At 39.9% G+C, this 18354-nt stretch overlaps 1 protein-coding gene across 1 annotated transcript in view; it reads right to left on the reverse strand.

The window, feature by feature from the left end:
* Positions 1-18354, reverse strand: part of bys (Bystin) — a 77099-nt gene that overhangs the window by 37946 nt on the left and 20799 nt on the right. Inside the window, exons 3-7 of the mRNA XM_068358868.1 lie at positions 16425-16555; positions 12908-13043; positions 10220-10358; positions 2752-2901; positions 338-564 (exon numbers count right to left, since the gene is read on the reverse strand). Coding sequence (XP_068214969.1) covers positions 338-564; positions 2752-2901; positions 10220-10358; positions 12908-13043; positions 16425-16555 — 783 coding nt within the window. The remainder of the gene's footprint in view (positions 1-337; positions 565-2751; positions 2902-10219; positions 10359-12907; positions 13044-16424; positions 16556-18354) is intronic.

The raw sequence follows: 18354 nt of genomic DNA on the forward strand, positions 1-18354 counted from the left end.
TCTGTGACAAGAGGGTAGGCAAACCTGGGCATTCCAGCTTGCACTGAAGACATTCTTGATTTTAAAATACCTAAGGTTTGTACAATATGTATAAGAACAGATGATTTCATAAGGTTACAGTACCTATTGTCGACAGCATTGGGAATGTCCCATTTTGGGTTCAAATCTGACAAAATAAAAATAAAAATTTATACATAATTAATAGGAGCAAAAGCCATAGGTACAAAAAGTATGCTTAATCCCTCCATTGCTATGATGTTCCTTACACACCTCCATTTATATTTATTTTTAACTTGCATAGTATCACTTACATATTTATTTCTATACTTATTCTTACCTTACATAGGGGTAGTAAGATGCCCTTGAAGAAAGCTGCAGGCTTAAACATTGCCTTGTAAAGAGCTTGATACAGGTGAAAGTTCAGTCGCTTGTAGAAAGATATATCATCACGAACTCGAGGTAGCAACACCAAATTAAAGAATCTCTGTGCCATTGCCTCTTTAAGATTACTGACGAATATTCTTACTGCTTGGTACGTTGCTGCAGCTGACCATTTATCAGGATCTAAGTAAAAAGAAAATTCATTTGCAGGAAATATAATGGAAAAAATCTCAAATTTAAAAAGTAACACGCATCTTTCTTAACTATACAAAACCAAGTTCTTCAATGGGAAATTGATTCAAGCGCAGCTGGAATCCAGCAGTTAAAACTTATAACAAGGCGTTGGCAGATGAGTAATTACCAGTCGTTGGCGCTGAAGCCCTGCCCCTCTTGCCAGTATACTGAACAGTCATTATTACCAAATTGGCTGGCTAAAATCTTGGGAACATTTATCTCGGACCTGGTAAGGTATAGAGAATTACATCCTAGACACCTCGCAAACCAGGGTTGAAAGTACCATCAGGTTCATTGCCTAGATGCCAAGGCTTTAACAAAAGAAAAACTTTCTTAAACTAGTAAGTCTATCAATTAGGTAAAAACAATTAATTGGTCTTGCTTGTACACATCCATCCTCCCCACTCATTAGGAGGATGGTGAAATGAATACTTCTATTACACAGCAACAGAAAAGCTGCTAGCTAAACATAAGGCTTACCAGTATCTACATCCGTCCAACTACATAGGATTCCTACAACTATATGCCAAAGCATTGGGAAGGAGAGACGAAAATGGACATACACTCTTACTCTCAACCTAGAGTTACACTGTAACCATTATCTTAGATGTGATACTTTTGGTCCTGTAAATTAGCTAGGATCACTACACAATTTGAGAAGCAATCACAGATACGAGTGAAAATGCGTCTAAAGACCTACGAATGTATTCCCGCGAATAATGTGCAGTGAAGGTGGTCTGACGCTTAAATACTACAGTGTCTAAACCCTGAGTTTTCTTAAAGGCTAGAGTGGCACCAACTCCTCTGATTACATGGGCGCACACCTTAACTTGTACTGTTGCATTGGGATATCAAAGACGTAAGGCTCTGTTGATAGTCTCCCGCAGTCAAAACGATATTGTACTTTTGGTGACAGTAACCTTATAAGTTTTAACTGCCTAGTTCCTGCTGTGCTTGGATCAATTTACAATTAAAAGACGAAGGTTTGTGTAGGAACAAATAGTAAATATAACTAAATCTTAAATATCCTATGACACTCAGTTGTTGAGCATATATTTCAACATACTATTCAAAATCCTAAGTACAATTCTGGAAAATATAACTTCTGATAAATTATCTTGCAAGACAATTTCATGTGGTGAGATTATTTTACAACTGTTTTATACGGCAAAACTTGATATACTGTAATCAATAACAATCCAGCACCTTCCTAATGAATCCTAAATCAAAAAATAAACAAAATAAAACTTTGGAAACATTTTATTATTACTGAAGTTGAAGGCCAAAATGTATTATTTCACCAATATAAAAGCATTTGTTACTTTAATCATATAATTTCTGCATTTTTATATTAAAAACCCTCTAGCACTTTGTAATACATCTAGGGATTACTGTTTGAGACTGAAATTGTACTTACATTCATCAAGTGAACAAAGGCACTTGTCAAAGTCATACTGTAAACTGGGAAACATTAGATTACTTTCAACATGCATTCTGACATTTTGGCAACACTACATTTAAAAAGTTTAGATTACACAAGAGTTATGGAAACTGACTGGTAATAAGAAGGGATAGAGCTATAATAACCACATTAACCTACCGAAACAATGTAAACAGTTACCCAACAAGTTCAAACAGAACATTGTCTTGGCGACTTGAAAAAAGGAAGAGGCAACTTACAAAGTAAAAATTGGCTGACATAAAAAATTGAAAAAAAAAAAAACCATGCTAAACATCATGGGAAAACAAATCCTTTCAATTAAACACATAATTTATATTATTTTGAAACTTGCCTCTACGTAGAGCATACCTCTAGTTACCAGAGCCATGGTTCTTGATACAATCTAAATTTCCAAATGCCATCTTGGACACATCCAGCATCTCAACTTTCACAACTATGTTACAATAAGGTGACAGAAAAGTTACGGGTTATGATGAAACTAAGTTTTAACCAAAATTTAATTTTTTCCTATAAATCAATCAATTATATAATGAATCCTATTCTCCCAGCTTAGAAAAAAATGCAATCGAAGACTATGAATGTGAGCTTATACAAATGATGCGGATGCACAAAATTTTCATTTTATTTTAAATTAGGTTATCAAATTTAACATTAAAAGATGACATATGACTTACTGGTTAAATAAACAAGTTCTTCCCAACTTCTCATCTTTGGTATAACTTTGAACATTTTCGGCAATGGACCGCTACGATACTTGGCCAAGACAGCACCCATTTGTTTACACATTTCCTGTACCTCAGGACTTAAGTTCACAGTTTGAACACCTGAAAAAGTAATTGATAAAAAAGAATTGTGATAAAAAAGAATTGTGAAAAAAATGCTGATAGTAATAAAAAATTAAATTTGATCAAAATATAATACCACATTATTTCGTTTTAACAACACATACCTAATGTTTAAACTACACAGAGATTACTTTGAAACTGTACCTGTTAAACTCTGGCAATGTCATTCAATTAGTTCATTACGTATGTTCCCTAAGATTTTTTCATAATTCTGACCAACCTTTACATTCAAATCTCAGGCAGTACAAAACTGTTCACAACACTAGGTATGCATTAATTCTAATAGTCATGCCTGCTCCATCATGAGACTTGATACTACACAGTATTCTAGAAGTTTTACTCCAGCTCAGACCAAGATGTGGAATGATCTTCCTAATTGGGTAGATGAATCAGTAGAACTTCAATAGTTCAAACTTGCAGCAAATGTCTTTATGTTGAACTGGCTGACTTAAGTTTTTTCTATAGTTAACATATGAAAGATCTGTTTTAAAGTTGTTATTGTTCTTGAAATGTTTAATTTTAATTGTTCATTACTTCTCAAATAGTTTAATTCTTTATTCACTTTCCTAACTGTGTTATTTTTTCACTGTTGGAGCCCTTTGGCTTATAGCATACTGCTTTTCTAACTAGAGTTGTACCTTAGCTAGTAATAATAATAATAATCATTAAGAAATGTTATTTTCATTAGTAAAATAAATTTTTGAATATACTTACCCGATGATCATGTAGCTGTCAACTCTGTTGCCCGACAGAAATCTACGGTCGGGATACGCCAGCGATCGCTATACAGGTGGGGGTGTACACAACAGCGCCATCTGTGAGCAGGTACTCAAGTACTTCTTGTCAACAAGAACTCAATTTTCTCCTCGGTCCACTGGTTCTCTATGGGGAGGAAGGGCGGGTCCTTAAATTCATGATCATCGGGTAAGTATATTCAAAAATTTATTTTACTAATGAAAATAACATTTTTCAATATTAATCTTACCCGATGATCATGTAGCTGATTCACACCCAGGGTGGTGGGTGGAGACCAGCATACATGTTAACAAAGAAGCTAAGTATCCCGTATTTCATTTTATTAGTTATTCAAAAATAACATAAAATAAATAAGTACCTGGTAAGAAAGACGACTTGAACCATTACTCTGCCTTTATTAAGTACGTCTTCCTTACTGAGCGTAGCGGTCCTCTTGGGATGCTGAACGACTCTTAGGTGCTGAAGTATAAAGGGCTGCAACCCATACTAAAGGACCTCATCACAACCTCTAACCTCGGCGCTTCTCAAGAAAGAATTGACCACCCGCCAAATCAACAAGGATGCGGAAGGCTTCTTAGCCGACCGTACAACCCATAAAAAGTATTCAAGAGAAAGGTTAAAAAGGTTATGGGATTATGGGAATGTAGTGGCTGAGCCCTCACCTACTACTGCACTCGCTGCTACGAATGGTCCCAGGGTGTAGCAGTTCTCGTAAAGAGACTGGACATCTTTGAGATAGAATGATGCGAACACTGACTTGCTTCTCCAATAGGTTGCATCCAAAACACTCTGCAGAGAACGGTTCTGTTTGAAGGCCACTGAAGTAGCCACAGCTCTCACTTCATGTGTCCTTACCTTCAGCAAAGCAAGGTCTTCTTCCTTCAGATGAGAATGTGCTTCCCTAATCAGAAGCCTGATGTAGTAAGAAACTGAGTTCTTAGACATTGGAAGAGAAGGCTTCTTGATAGTACACCATAAGGCTTCTGATTGTCCTCGTAAAGGTTTTGACCTTTTTAGATAGTACCTAAGAGCTCTAACTGGGCAAAGTACTCTCTCCAGTTCGTTCCCCACCAAGTTGGACAGGCTTGGGATCTCGAACGACTTAGGCCAAGGACGTGAAGGAAGCTCGTTTTTTAGCAAAAAACCGAGCTGCAAGGAACATGTAGCCGTTTCAGATGTGAAAACTATGTTCCTGCTGAAGGCGTGGATCTCACTTACTCTTTTAGCTGTTGCCAAGCACACGAGGAAAAGTTTTTAATGTGAGGTCCTTAAAAAGAGGCTGATTGGAGAGGTTCAAATCTTGATGACATAAGGAACCTTAGGACCACGTCTAGATTCCAGCCTGGAGTGGACAACCGACGTTCCTTTGAGGTCTCAAAAGACCTAAGGAGGTCCTGTAGATCTTTGTTGGTGGAAAGATCCAAGCCTCTGTGGCGGAAAACCGCTGCCAACATACTTCTGTAACCCTTGATCGTAGGAGCTGAAAGGGATCTTACGTTCCTTAGATGTAACAGGAAGTCAGCAATCTGGGTTACAGTGGTACTGGTTGAGGAAACTGCATTGGCCTTGCACCAGCTTCGGAAGACTTCCCATTAGACTGATAGACTCTGAGAGTGGATGTCCTCCTTGCTCTGGCAATCGCTCTGGCTGCCTCCTTCGAAAAGCCTCTAGCTCTTGAGAGTCTTTCGATAGTCTGAAGACAGTCAGACGAAGAGCGTGGAGGTTTGGGTGTACCTTCTTTACGTGAGGTTGACATAGAAGGTCCACTCTTAGAGGAAGTCCTGGGAATGTCGACCAGCCATTGCAGTACCTCTGTGAACCATACTCTCGCGGGCCAGAGGGGAGCAACCAACGTCAGCTGTGTCCCTTTGTGAGAGGCGAACTTCTGAAGTACCCTGTTGACAATCTTGAACGGCGGGAATGCATACAGGTCGAGATGGGACCAATCCAGCAGAAAAGCATCCACGTGAACTGCTGCTGGGTCTGGAATCGGAGAACAATACAACGGGAGCCTCTAGGTCATCGAGGTAGCGAACAGATCTATGGTTGGCTGACCCCACAGGGCCCAAAGTCTGCTGCCAACATTCTTGTGAAGGGTCCACTCTGTGGGGATGACCTGACCCTTCCGGCAGAGGCGATCTGCCATGACATTCATATCGCCCTGAATGAACCTCGTTACCAGCGTGAGCTTTCGATATTTTGACCAGATGAGGAGGTCCCTTGCGATCTAGAACAACTTCCTCGAATGAGTCCCTCCCTGCTTGGAGATGTAAGCCAAGGCTGTGGTGTTGTCGGAGTCCACCTCCACCACCTTGTTTAGCTGGAGGGACTTGAAGTTTATCAAGGCCAGATGAACCGCCAACAACTCCTTGCAATTGATGTGAAGTGTCCTTTGCTCTTGATTCCATGTTCCCGAGCCATCCTGTCCGTCCAATGTCGCACCCCAGCCCGTGTCTGATGCGTCCGAGAAGAGACGGCGGTCGGGGTTCTGAACAGCCAAAGGTAGACCTTCCTTGAGAAGAAAGCTGTTCTTCCACCACGTTAGAGTAGACCTCATCTCTTCGGAAACAGGAACTGAGACCGTCTCTAGCGTCATGTCCTTTATCCCGTGAGCAGCTAGATGATACTGAAGGGGGCGGAGGTGGAGTCTCCCTAACTCGATGAACAGGGCCAGCGATGAAAGTGTCCCTGTTAGACTCATCCACTGCCTGACTGAGCATCGGTTCCTTCTCAGCATGCTTTGGATGCATTCTAGGGCTTGGTTGATCCTTGGGGCCGACGGAAAAGCCCGAAAAGCTCGACTCTGAATCTCCATACCCAGGTAGACAATGGTCTGGGATGGGACGAGCTGGGACTTCTCTAAATTGACCAGGAGGCCCAGTTCCTTGGTCAGATCCATAGTCCATCTGAGATTCTCCAGACAGCGACGACTTGTGGGAGCTCTTAAAAGCCAGTCATCTGATGGAGCCGGACACAAGATCATGGTACTGCCGCAGTCTGTGAACTGTCAACCATGGGGAAGCGAGGAAGTACAGCGACAACCCGAAACTGTCTAGACTGTCTGGGTAGTACAGACAACTCCTTATCGGGTTGCTGAGGATGCCGCACTGCGTCACAACAAGTCACCTCTGCTGGTTGTTGAACGTCTTCCCAGTGACACACTGACTCCGTAAAAAAAAAAAAAGAAAAATCCTCTATCAAGGACTAAGCTTGGACTGCATGTCTTGCAACAAAGCTCAAGGTCTATGGGAGCAGGTGTGGCAACAGACGGGGTTAGCGACTGAAGCGGAACCATTTACCCTCCCTGGAAGCATGTTATGCTTAAATAAAAGTCCAAAGGAGGCTAAGCAGCTTAAGGCTCCTCTCCAAATGACAGAGTCCTCAAGGGAATATCAGAAGGAGGGAGAACAGCACTTTCTCATCTACAGGAACCATATCCGAGAAAAGCTAAGTTCTCTCAGAGAGGGTTTCACTGGTGCAAAAGCAGCAGACCAGAAGGCAACGTTATGAAACTGCTCGACAGTCTGTGAACTGTCAAAAACTGAACTGTCAACCACAACAGGAGCGTGAGGACATACAGCACTGGTGTATAAGTAGCAGACCAGAAGGCAACGTCATGTAACGGTATGACAGTTTGTGAGTTGGCAACAACCAAAGTTGTGTGGGGAAGCCTCAACTCCTGCCTGACTAGTTTGCTGCTGGCGAGTGGCGGTAACCACAGTGTGTTGCGGAGGCTGACATACCGTGTCAAAACACGGCAGCTTGTGGTAGCTCCCGCACGGCAACGGAGTGCTCTGTGTGTGGGAGTCTGCTGGTGCGTGGGAGGGGCTGCGGTGGGTTGAGGAGCATGCGGTATGGTATGCAGAGCATGCTGTAAGGTATGCAGAGCCTGCTGTAAGGTATGCAGAGCCTGCTGTAAGGTATGCAGAGCATGCTGTAAGGTATGCAGAGCCTGCTGTAAGGTATGCAGAGCCTGCTGTAAGGTATGCAGAGCCTGCTGTAAGGTATGCAGAGCATGCTGTAAGGTATGCAGAGCCTGCTGTAAGGTATGCAGAACCTGCTGTAAGGTATGCAGAGCCTGCTGTAAGGTATGCAGAGCCTGCTGTAAGGTATGCAGAGCCTGCTGCATGGTATGCGGCTCATGCTGCATGGTATGCGGCTCATGCTGCATGGTATGCGGCTCATGCCGCATGGGATGCGGCTCATGCTGTAAGGCATGCGGCTCATGCTGCATGGTATGCGGCTCATGCCGCATGGGATGCGGCTCATGCTGCATGGTATGCGGCTCATGCTGCATGGTATGCGGCTCATGCTGCATGGTATGCGGCTCATGCTGCATGGTAAGCGGCTCATGCTGCATGGTATGCGGAGCATGCTGTAAGGTCTGCAGAGCATGCTGCATGGGCTGAGGAGAATGCCGCATAGCGCTGGAACCCGGCAACTCCTGATGCGGCAGCTCACGCATGTTAGCAGATGGTGCAGCAAGAACATGCGTCTGGCAGGGTCGACTGCGCATCGGTGGTGGAGCTCTCACAGGTGGAGGGAGCAGACAGCCGCAGTATCTGTTGAGCGCACAACCTCGGCGGGTTGTAGGTTAACAGGCTGCATTGTCAACCTTCCAGCATGATACTCCTGCATGAAGGAGCAAGCTGAGACTATAGTCTGCAGCATGGACCACTAGGGTCTATGAAAGACAACAACAAACGGAGCTACTGTCCGTTGTGACTGAGGGTCTAAAACAGCTGGTGCGGCAACAGACGGAGTTACTGCCTGTTGCGGTACCACCTAGCCTCTCTTGGGAGGTGTGCAGTTGTCGTACTGCAGCGAGTCCGAACTGACCCAGTGGCTACACCTAGGCCGTTGGACTTGCGCGGAAGGGACCGACTTGCACTTAAAAGCTGCAAGATTTGGTCCATGGTTTCTGCTAGAAACCTCTTCCGCAGACGAGGAATAAATGGGCTCTCTCGTCTTTGTGTGGGTGGGGTGATCACGTCGGCAACGTGTGTAGATACACCCGAAACCACGGAGGGAAACGTCTGTTCGTCGATCAAGGCCTGTGGAACCCATAAGTCCTTCGACATTACTTCTCCCCTGGGCTTGGGAGCTTGTAAGAGGTATCGGACTAGGTGAACAACTGGCACGAACAAACGAACCCTCGAACGCAACACTGTAACACTTTGCACATATCACTTTATCACTTTTGATTTTCTGTTTGCACTTATTTCACTGAACTCGAAACTTTAAGTGGTTTGTACCTGAAACACGCAATCCTATCCTTCATTAAAAGGTAGTAATTGCGAAAACAGTATTACAATGTAACAGAAAAACATAATGAAAGATAAAGAATTCAGTGGCTGGAAAAGAGACTAAACACTAGATCAAATAAACTACGTTTAAAATCTCTCACCGCATAAAGCCTGGGAACAAGAATAAAACTCTAGAAACGTTTTACCTTCTTCCCCTAAATCGACTAGGGAGAAGAGCAAAAACGAGAACAACGTTACCCGCTTGAACGAAACGTTTATCCTCCTCTCTCTCCCTCCGTCTCTCTCTCTTGACTTAGAACCTGAGAGATGAGCCCAATTATATATATCGTTAAAACATATTATTTGTTAAAGGAAAAAAACTGAAAGGTTTCCCAAATAAAAAGTTCCTTTATTAGAAGTAAAACCATTTAAGCTAAGAAAGAATGAACGAAACGTTAGAATCGGTTTACTCTTACTGCAACGTGAACCGTGAAATACTCTCTCTCTATCGTAACGATAGAGCGCAAGTTGAACGTTCTGAACGTCAACAACTGCGGAGACAAAAAACGTTAGTTCAACTTTGAAAACAGTACGAGACTATCAAAGAAATTCTTTCAAAAACATTAAAATTAAAATAGCATAAATTCTTAACAGGAAAAACGATATGACGAGCTCAATGTTAATTAACTTCGGTTCCAAGTAAGTACCGCCTATTATTAGGAAAGGTCGCATATAAACAAACATAAAAATTAATTTTTATAAGTTTATAATAAAAGGAAAGTTAAACGAAGAGGCCTATAAATGGCGGAGAGATATAAAAAAGCGAAAGAGAGTCTATACTCTCTTCGACACCAACACTTCCGTCTAAGGGAAGGGTCGGCCATTTAAAAGTGAAAGAGAGTCCATACTCTCTTCGTCATTATAATTAATTCAAATTAATTCCAAAAGCTTGCTAAGCTAATGATAAAGCTTCCTGAATAGCGAAGGCTAAACTCTAGAGCAAATACATCACCAAATCGTGAACAATAACTCCAGAATCAACAGCGTATCCAAGTAGGTCTAGCCGGTGGCACGACAGAGGAAAAATTGAGTTCTTGTTGACAAGAAGTACTTGAGTACCTGCTCACAGATGGCGCTGTTGTGTACACCCCCACCTGTATAGCGATCGCTGGCGTATCCCGACCGTAGATTTCTGTCGGGCAACAGAGTTGACAGCTACATGATCATCGGGTAAGATTAATATTGAAAATTCAAAGGTTAAGAAACACATGCACTACCGAGATATAAAAACTTACTGAAGGCATCTGCTTGTGACTGAATTTCAGTTTGTTTCTCCGTAATTTTGTCTCTGAAAAGATCTGCTAGTTTCCGTTGTGGTTCCGCATCTTTCTTCATAAAGTGATCCAAAATTTTTCTGTCATCCTCTGTCAATCCCTAAAATGGTAAAAATTAATAAAGAGATATTTTTATTGTGTCAAAATTTCACTTGTGGAACCTTAACTCAAAACAAGATTATATGGGATACATGCAATCACTTATCTAATATAATCCCACAGTTAATAAAATGCCCTACTTCCATGTAATGGAACCCAAGTCCCACCAAATAATACTGTTCAAGATTGAGGAGTATATAATACACATGCCCTAATCCGACCATGGTAGGTTACTTTCTCTTTTTCTGCCGCGATTCATCTGCGAAGACCATCTTCATATTGCTCTCAGAGTATTAAATTGTAGGCGCTTTTTCATCATTCACTACATTACTCACACTTTGTGATCATATCTTTGCTAGTGTGTTTCACATTTTAGTGTGTATTTAGGAACAAGATCCACACCTGCCACTTGGGAGCTATATAAAACAGTCAAGACTCTGTCTTTGCCGATTTTGTCATTGCAGTTTCGATAATCTACATTCTGATCAACAATATATTCTAAATAAAGTTTTGATCTTTGCGGACTTTACTGACGTCCCCTCAGTTATGATTACTGTGCAGTGGAACACACCTTGTTAAAATTTTAACAAACAAATTCCAGCCAAGTTGAAATCTTACACCTATTAAAAGATGAGGGTTTGCATTCGTGTAGGAACAAAGGGCAAATAAGTTTGAAAGGCTCACTTTGTTTCTTAGAATTTACAAAAGATGGTAAAGAAGTTGAGAGCTTTTGAGGTTCATCACTATAAAAACTTTTATTTGTTATGTGCTGTACTGGAGTTTGGTCCTGCTGTGCTTTAATTAACTAGCTGTCTTCTCTGGACTTTCCCCTCAACTAAATCCCCATTCCGTTAGTGGTTTGAACTTTTAATTACATCAGTAACTATAGAAACACATTTCTACAAGACCAACAGTAAGGCCTTTGTGCTCCTTACAATGGATATTTAAATTAAAATACTGTCCTTGACATGAAGCATACATAGAATGCGGGTCATGATTGCTCAGAACAATATATGCAGTAGTCACTAACAAATCCAGAAAACCATTATAAAGGTACTAAAAATCCTAAATCTGAATAAGCTAGAGTTAGGGGCTGTCATGAAACCGAAGGTGACACAGAGACAAAGATGCCACGGCTTGCCCATACCATCAGTTATTGACATCAAATGCTAAATGTCTTCTTACTTTACAGGAACCATGAGTTTATTGAAAAGAAAGAAAACTGCATTTTTTTTTTAAGTTTTAGAGAGATGTCCATAAAACAGGCTGTGTAGAAAAGCAATATGAACACCTGGGGAGGTTCATAGAAATATTTCAATAATGATGCTAGGAAAAGACCCATCAAAGCCAATTTTTTTCTTGAAAACATGCTCCAAGGCCTTTGCAAAAGCCAAGCTGCAATTTAGGGAACAGATGATTATCTTCAGCACACCTATTTAGACATTTTGATATAAAAGATCAAAAACATTAGAAAATATTGGAGCTTAGGAACAGTTTTCTTGAACACTCCCACTTTGTTACCCTTAAAAATAGTCTAGATGATGTTCCAATGAACATAACTTCTGAGTGTTCTGCACTGGTTGAAAAATAAAATGACATTTTAATTGAGGATTCAATCAAGACAGATTTGTGTGGCAGTTGACACAAAATATCCACTGTGCATGCTCCCGCCTATGGATATCTTACTGGTCAGCACCTCCAATGGCGAGTTCAGACCATTGTCTCTCATAACGACAGCATCTCCCTTGCAACCTAGACAGTAATTACATATGAAAATTTTAGGAGTACTGCTTCTCACTGCACAAGAAACAATTATGAAGATCATGGCTTTGCAGTGTAATAATGCCTGTTGCCAATATATCAATATAAGCATGTTTAAAAAACTACTTGAAAAAATTTCTGTGATAAATCAGCCAATGCAGTATTTCTAATGGTCTACTGGTTAATATAAGACAAGTACTCCTAAGACCATTTATTCTGTGACCAATGAGAGCGAAAGATCTTACAGTACTTTTGATACTTCAAAACCCCGAAATAAGTCTTAGGTTAAAAAAATTTTTTGCATGTGAAGTACTTCCAGCTGATGTTCTCTAAAGCTTTTTTTAATTTCTACATGCCAATAAGATAGAAAACATCTAATAATTAATTTTGACGAAAATGTTAAGAGGAATTCCTTTCTTCTTTAATCTGGTATTATCTTTTACTGATTTTTCCATGAGGTGCTTTGTCACCCATGGCCTCCAAGTAACATTTTCCCTTTATACATAAATAAAATAGAAATACTAAATACATATCAGTGACAATCCTGAGTTTCCCTATGACATTCTCCTAAGATCCACGCTGTTGTTAGAAGATCCCAAACATCATAAAGCAAAGTACATATTCTTTATAAAAAAAAAAAAAAAAAAAAAAATTAATTTTCACATCATAGTAGTTCCAAATGTGTAAAATACTCACTAGTTCATCCTCTAACTCTTTAACTGCTTTATAAAAAAGAAAAAAAAAATTAATTTTCACATCATAGTAGTTCCAAATGTGTAAAATACTCACTAGTTCATCCTCTAACTCTTTAACTGCTTTATCACAGCTTATAGGAGTTGGCATCTCTGTTTCATCGATATCTTCCTCATCGCTACTATCTTCCTCATCACTACATTTGTTAGGGTTCAAAGAGATAGGATTTGGCCTGAAATAGGAACAACAAATGCACTAGAGTCAAGATTACCACAACCCATCGAGACAAAACATATGCTACACTTATTACTGTCAACGTACACTTAATACTATAAGATACTTTTTAAAAAAATAAAAATACCCTACTTCTACATAGCAAGAAAATCATAACTTTTAAAAATAATCTGTATTTTGCCCAACTACACAAACCTGGGTCCATTAATATGAGTATGCTTTTAACTTGGTTGGAACTTCTGCTGTTATTATTTATAACCAAGTGTCGTTTGTTACTGGCAGGTGGCGGGGAAACCCCACTCCCCCCGCCAGTACACTGAGTAGCTACTATGATCTTCCCCTGGGGCTTGTAAGGCAGTTGATGTGGGAAGTGAAACTTAAAAAGATTTAGGTTTGTAGTTTTGAAAAATACAAATTATTCTAAAATTTGTGATTCATTCCTACGATAATACAAACAATCATCCTTTGATATGACTCTTCCTTAGAAGAGAGTTAGCCCCTATAATCATATTGGCTGGTCTAAAATAGCGGGATGTCAATATCCTTGAACCTGATAGAGGTGTGGCAGTATTGCTTCCTACCACCTCCCCCAACACTCGAAGTTGTTGCTGTAGGTTTTTGTCTTCTGACAGACAATCAAGGAATACATTGTATCCTATGATGTCATAATATATCCCCCTTCTAAGGAGGATGGGGGAGATACTTATACAGTATTAACTATCTTGTTTATTACAGCAGCTTGATATGGAAGTTATATGCATCAAAGTCTGGTCCAGCTAATAACAGAATGACCACTACAACCCAAGAGAGGGGAAGGAAGAGTTGAAAAGCCAGACAATCTACCTCCAATACTAGATTAACGTTGCGAGTTAACTTAAGACGAAATGCTTCTTGTCCCGTAGGGAGCTACGTAACCTCCACCACCTACTGAACAGCTACCACAGGTCACAGTGAAAACATTCCCAAAACTTGTGGGTATACTCTCTCCCAGGATAGTGGGCTGTAAAAGTTGCCTGCATTTATCACTTGCACCACTGACAGGTTCTTCCTGAAGACTAGGGCAGATCCAATATTCAGGCTTAACGTAATTGCAACCGGGGTGGTCCCCTCGTGGGAGTGCGTGCCTGATTCTTCACATAAAGTGAAAATAGCATACCAGGATCTCTCATTCCTTCCATACTGAAGGAAGATTCATGGTGACATCTTCCAAGAACAAGAGGAGAAGAAGGATTGAAGTCAGGGTGCTAGGATTCTAGACCTTGCCAAAATCTACGGAATCAAGGAGATGGAGATCTTCTATCCTTCGGAATAGCTAGTGACAGGAAAATACATACTGTGCCATTTCCCTACTTGCTTCACCAGGGCTAACCTGAAAAATTTGTCTAATTAAGACCCTTACACTCAAAGCGAATTTAACTCTTAGGAGGTAAAGACTGACTATCTCGGCTCCTCAGGAGCGTGGTCGATTATCTTGAAGGTGATCAATCTATTCTGAAGAAGTGTTTTAATTCTTTCATTCTACCTTGTTTTGAGTATTGTTCTCCTGTCTGGTCTTCAACTGCTGATTCTCATCTTAATTTGTTGGACAGAAAATTACAGTCTATTAAATTTCTTATTCCTGATCTAGATATTAAGCTTTGTCATCGTCATTCAATTAGTTCATTATGCATGTTGCATAAGATTTTTCATAACTCTGACCATCCTTTACATTCAGATCTCCCTGGACAATTCTATCCTGTTCGTAATACTAGGCAGGCAGTTAATTCTAATAGCCAGGCCTTCTCCATCATGAGGCTCAATACTACGCAGTACTCTAGAAGTTTTATTCCAGCTGTTACCAAGTATTAGAATGATCTTCCTAATCGGGTGGTTGAATCAGTAGAACTTTAAAAGTTCAAAGTTGGAGCAAATGTTTTTATGTTGACCAGGCTGACAGGAGTTTTTATAGTTTATGTATGGCATATCTGTGTTTAACGTTATTACTGTTTTTAGAATGATTCACTGTTAATTTGTTCTCATCACTTATTTATTTCCTTACTTCCTTTCCTCAATGGCTATTTTTCCCTACTGGAGCCCTTGGGCTTAGGGCATCTTGCTTTTCCAACTAGAGTTGTAGCTTGGCTAGTAATAATAATAATAAGGGTCCCCATCTGATTTCAAGTTCAACACTTGGATCGGGGACTGAGCAGTATCTTGACCCCAGATACAGGGGAAGTTCCTCGATGAAAGAAGAGAAATAAACCTGACAACTAGGCATATAACAGAACACAAAACTGTCTCATATAGATCCAAGTCAACAAAGTCTGAGAGAGAGGGTTAAGTTAAGTTCTTTGTCTTTAGGTTCATCATCAGAGTGGCTAACATAAGGGAAAAAGTCGGTGAAGCTTGCCTACTCTCTTCCCTGATGCTGAAGCTAGCAGATAGAAAAGTCTTCATGAAAAGATCATTCTCTAATGACCCTCACAGAGGCTCTAATGCAGCTGGAGCTACAAATTTGAGGACTAGAATAATGTCCCACTCCAGGGGTCCCGAGTTCCTGGACAACTATTACGAAGTAGAGGTCCATACCCTTTAGTCTGAAGATCTGACTCAAGGCTGAGCCATGGCCTTTCATAGAAGTGTGTGAGGAGTTTCTGTCAGTGAAAGTAGAAAAGAAAGTTCATGACCAGAGAGACTCCCTGCCTCAGAGACAAATCAATGATCACAACCCGCTTTCCTTGCAAACATGTCTCATTGCAAAGGAGACTACGACCTACAATCTGAACAGGTGGAAATTTGGAAAAAGAAAGTCACCTACGAAAAACTACAAACCTAGACATACATCTTCCAAACTGCTTGCCTTTACCCTAACACTTTCATGTAACATTTTCTTTCCACACACACACCTACAAGTGGACACAAAAACAAACAAATATATTGCCCTCTTGAGTTAATCAACTGCATTCAACAAGTCGGAGAACAGCAGTAATACCAGTAAGTTCATCTACAATCGCAACTTAAATGATTAAACTGCATCATATAGGTGGATGAGGCACATCACCCACCTATATTTAACTGGCAATGTTTTACATTTTAACAGTCATTCGAATATGCACTGAATTATCTCCTACAGGAGGAATAATTGTAGTCAAGGAGGAGTAAATGGAAATATTGGGAGCAGCCTCTTGGAGTTCACAAAATCTATTAACATTACATATCTTTAGAAATACAGCAGAACAGTATCCTGATGAAAAATAGCACGACAGTCGTCTCCAGAAAAAAAAAAATTAAAGAAATTATATGAATTAGCCTAATCAATACTACTATTACAGATTCTATTACATCTCTTACACAGGGAAACAACATAAACTAAAAGACCTATTTCAAGCTAGAACTGTACCTTGGTTGTTTTGGCCTTCGTGTACCTAATGGAGGAAAGTCCCCATCCTCAAACATCTCTTCTGTCTCCATTTCCTGTAATTGGGCCTTCGACTGCTTAAGGATGCTGCGTCCCAATTTTCCTTCAACATACTGAAATGGAAAGTACGGTAATCAGAGTTTGTTCCAAATGGAAAATTATTTTTCAAGTAAGTTGTATTTTTTATAATATACAAACCCAAGTCCTTTAATAGGAGTACGCTTTCACCAAAGCTGGATAGGGTAAGTTCTGGACGAACCGTACATATGGATTTACCGTACAAAAGCTCTCAAGACCACATATATTATCTTAAGCAAGTTAGCGTCTAAAGAGTGAAAGAGAAAACAGAGTTACACAGCTCTGTCCCTCCATTAGAGAACGGGAACCAACAGGGCATGAATGAAGAGAGTTTTTTGGTTTTTCTCATTCCTGATGTAATATTTTGTCTCTTAAGTTATGGTTTGTGGTGCTTATGAATATGCTAGGAGTGTGAAGGTTAAGTATTGTACACTTAAATATGACAATATGTGATCATGTAACGCAGTTTTAGTGATTTAGTACACCACCTGTGTCGGTAAAGTTTGTTTACATTTTAATGACTGTGTGTGGATGTTTCGTACAGCTTGGTTTTCAAGTGAACGGAATCTCCACATGTAAACAAAAATATTTATGCTATTTGTGTGTTGAACTCTTCTTTTCATATAACATCAAGTAGGCAGGCTTCAAGCATGATTTTGTATGGTAGGCTGGTCCTACATTATGTATTTCTATTGTATCAGTGCATTAAAAAAAAAAAAAAAAAAAAAAAAAAAAAAAAAAAAAAAAGTGAGTTTCATTTATTACATAATAGCCAAAATTAGCTCTGTCATCCTGGAAACTTTAAAAACTACTTATTTTTGTTTGTTTTAAGCCTTGTAAGCTTTATCAGGCAAAGCAGATAATGTAACACCATATTTTTTCTCAACTTTTTGTGTAATAAAGCAAGATGAAAATTAAGTCGCGTTCTTTATTTCACCATAGTTATCTATCTATGTTGCATATCATTTAAAATCAACATTAGGGTCTGTTTTAATGGAAACTGGTGGCAAATTACGAATGTATTAAATTTTTTATTTCTCACAAATGTTTTGTTTGAGGCCTTATATACCCGTACAGATCATCCACAGGTCTGGACGATCCGTACACTTTGAGATATTTTTTGAAGCTTCATTTCACCAACTAATATTGTGATGAAAAAAACTGTGCTTCAGAGAGAATATGGCGTAATGATTGTACTTTATAGTGATCACTTCAAATTTAGGTTAATTCACTAAAAAAAAAAAAGTTATGAATTTTTTTAAAAAACTGTACGGTTCGTCCAGAACCCACCCTCAGATCTTAAAATTTTCATCAGGTAGAGGTAGTTACCGACATGTGGTGGGGAAGCCCCATCCATCTGACAGGCTACTAAAATCTCACTTTGACCTTTAGCCTAGGTCTTGCAGGGTGGTTCAGGCAGTTTGTGAACTTGAAGGACTCAGATTTGTATACAGTTGTTAGGAAAACTGCAAATTTAAGTTTAAAATTTGTGATTTCTTCCCACACGAATACAAACACTTTTCCTTTAATTACCACACTTGTCCTTTAATTATAAGGAAGGAAGTTCTTATATCCAAAATAGCTATTTTACTATCCTGGGAAATGTTCAAGCACTTTGATCCTATATAGAAGCAACAGTGATGACACCTATCAACCTCCCAAAGACCTGGTCATTTAGATGCGGCAGATGTTAGGCTCGGACACTCCCAGGAATTGGTAGATGTTCCAGGAAAACCTCTATCCATGTGGAGGATACATTGCTATAATGTATTGTCACTATGAAATGTTAAATGAGTCGCTTACATTTGGCCATCCTCCCCCTCATCTAGGAGGA

This window comes from Palaemon carinicauda, chromosome 35 (assembly GCF_036898095.1).
Source record: "Palaemon carinicauda isolate YSFRI2023 chromosome 35, ASM3689809v2, whole genome shotgun sequence".
Classification (NCBI taxonomy): Eukaryota; Metazoa; Arthropoda; class Malacostraca; order Decapoda; family Palaemonidae; genus Palaemon; species Palaemon carinicauda.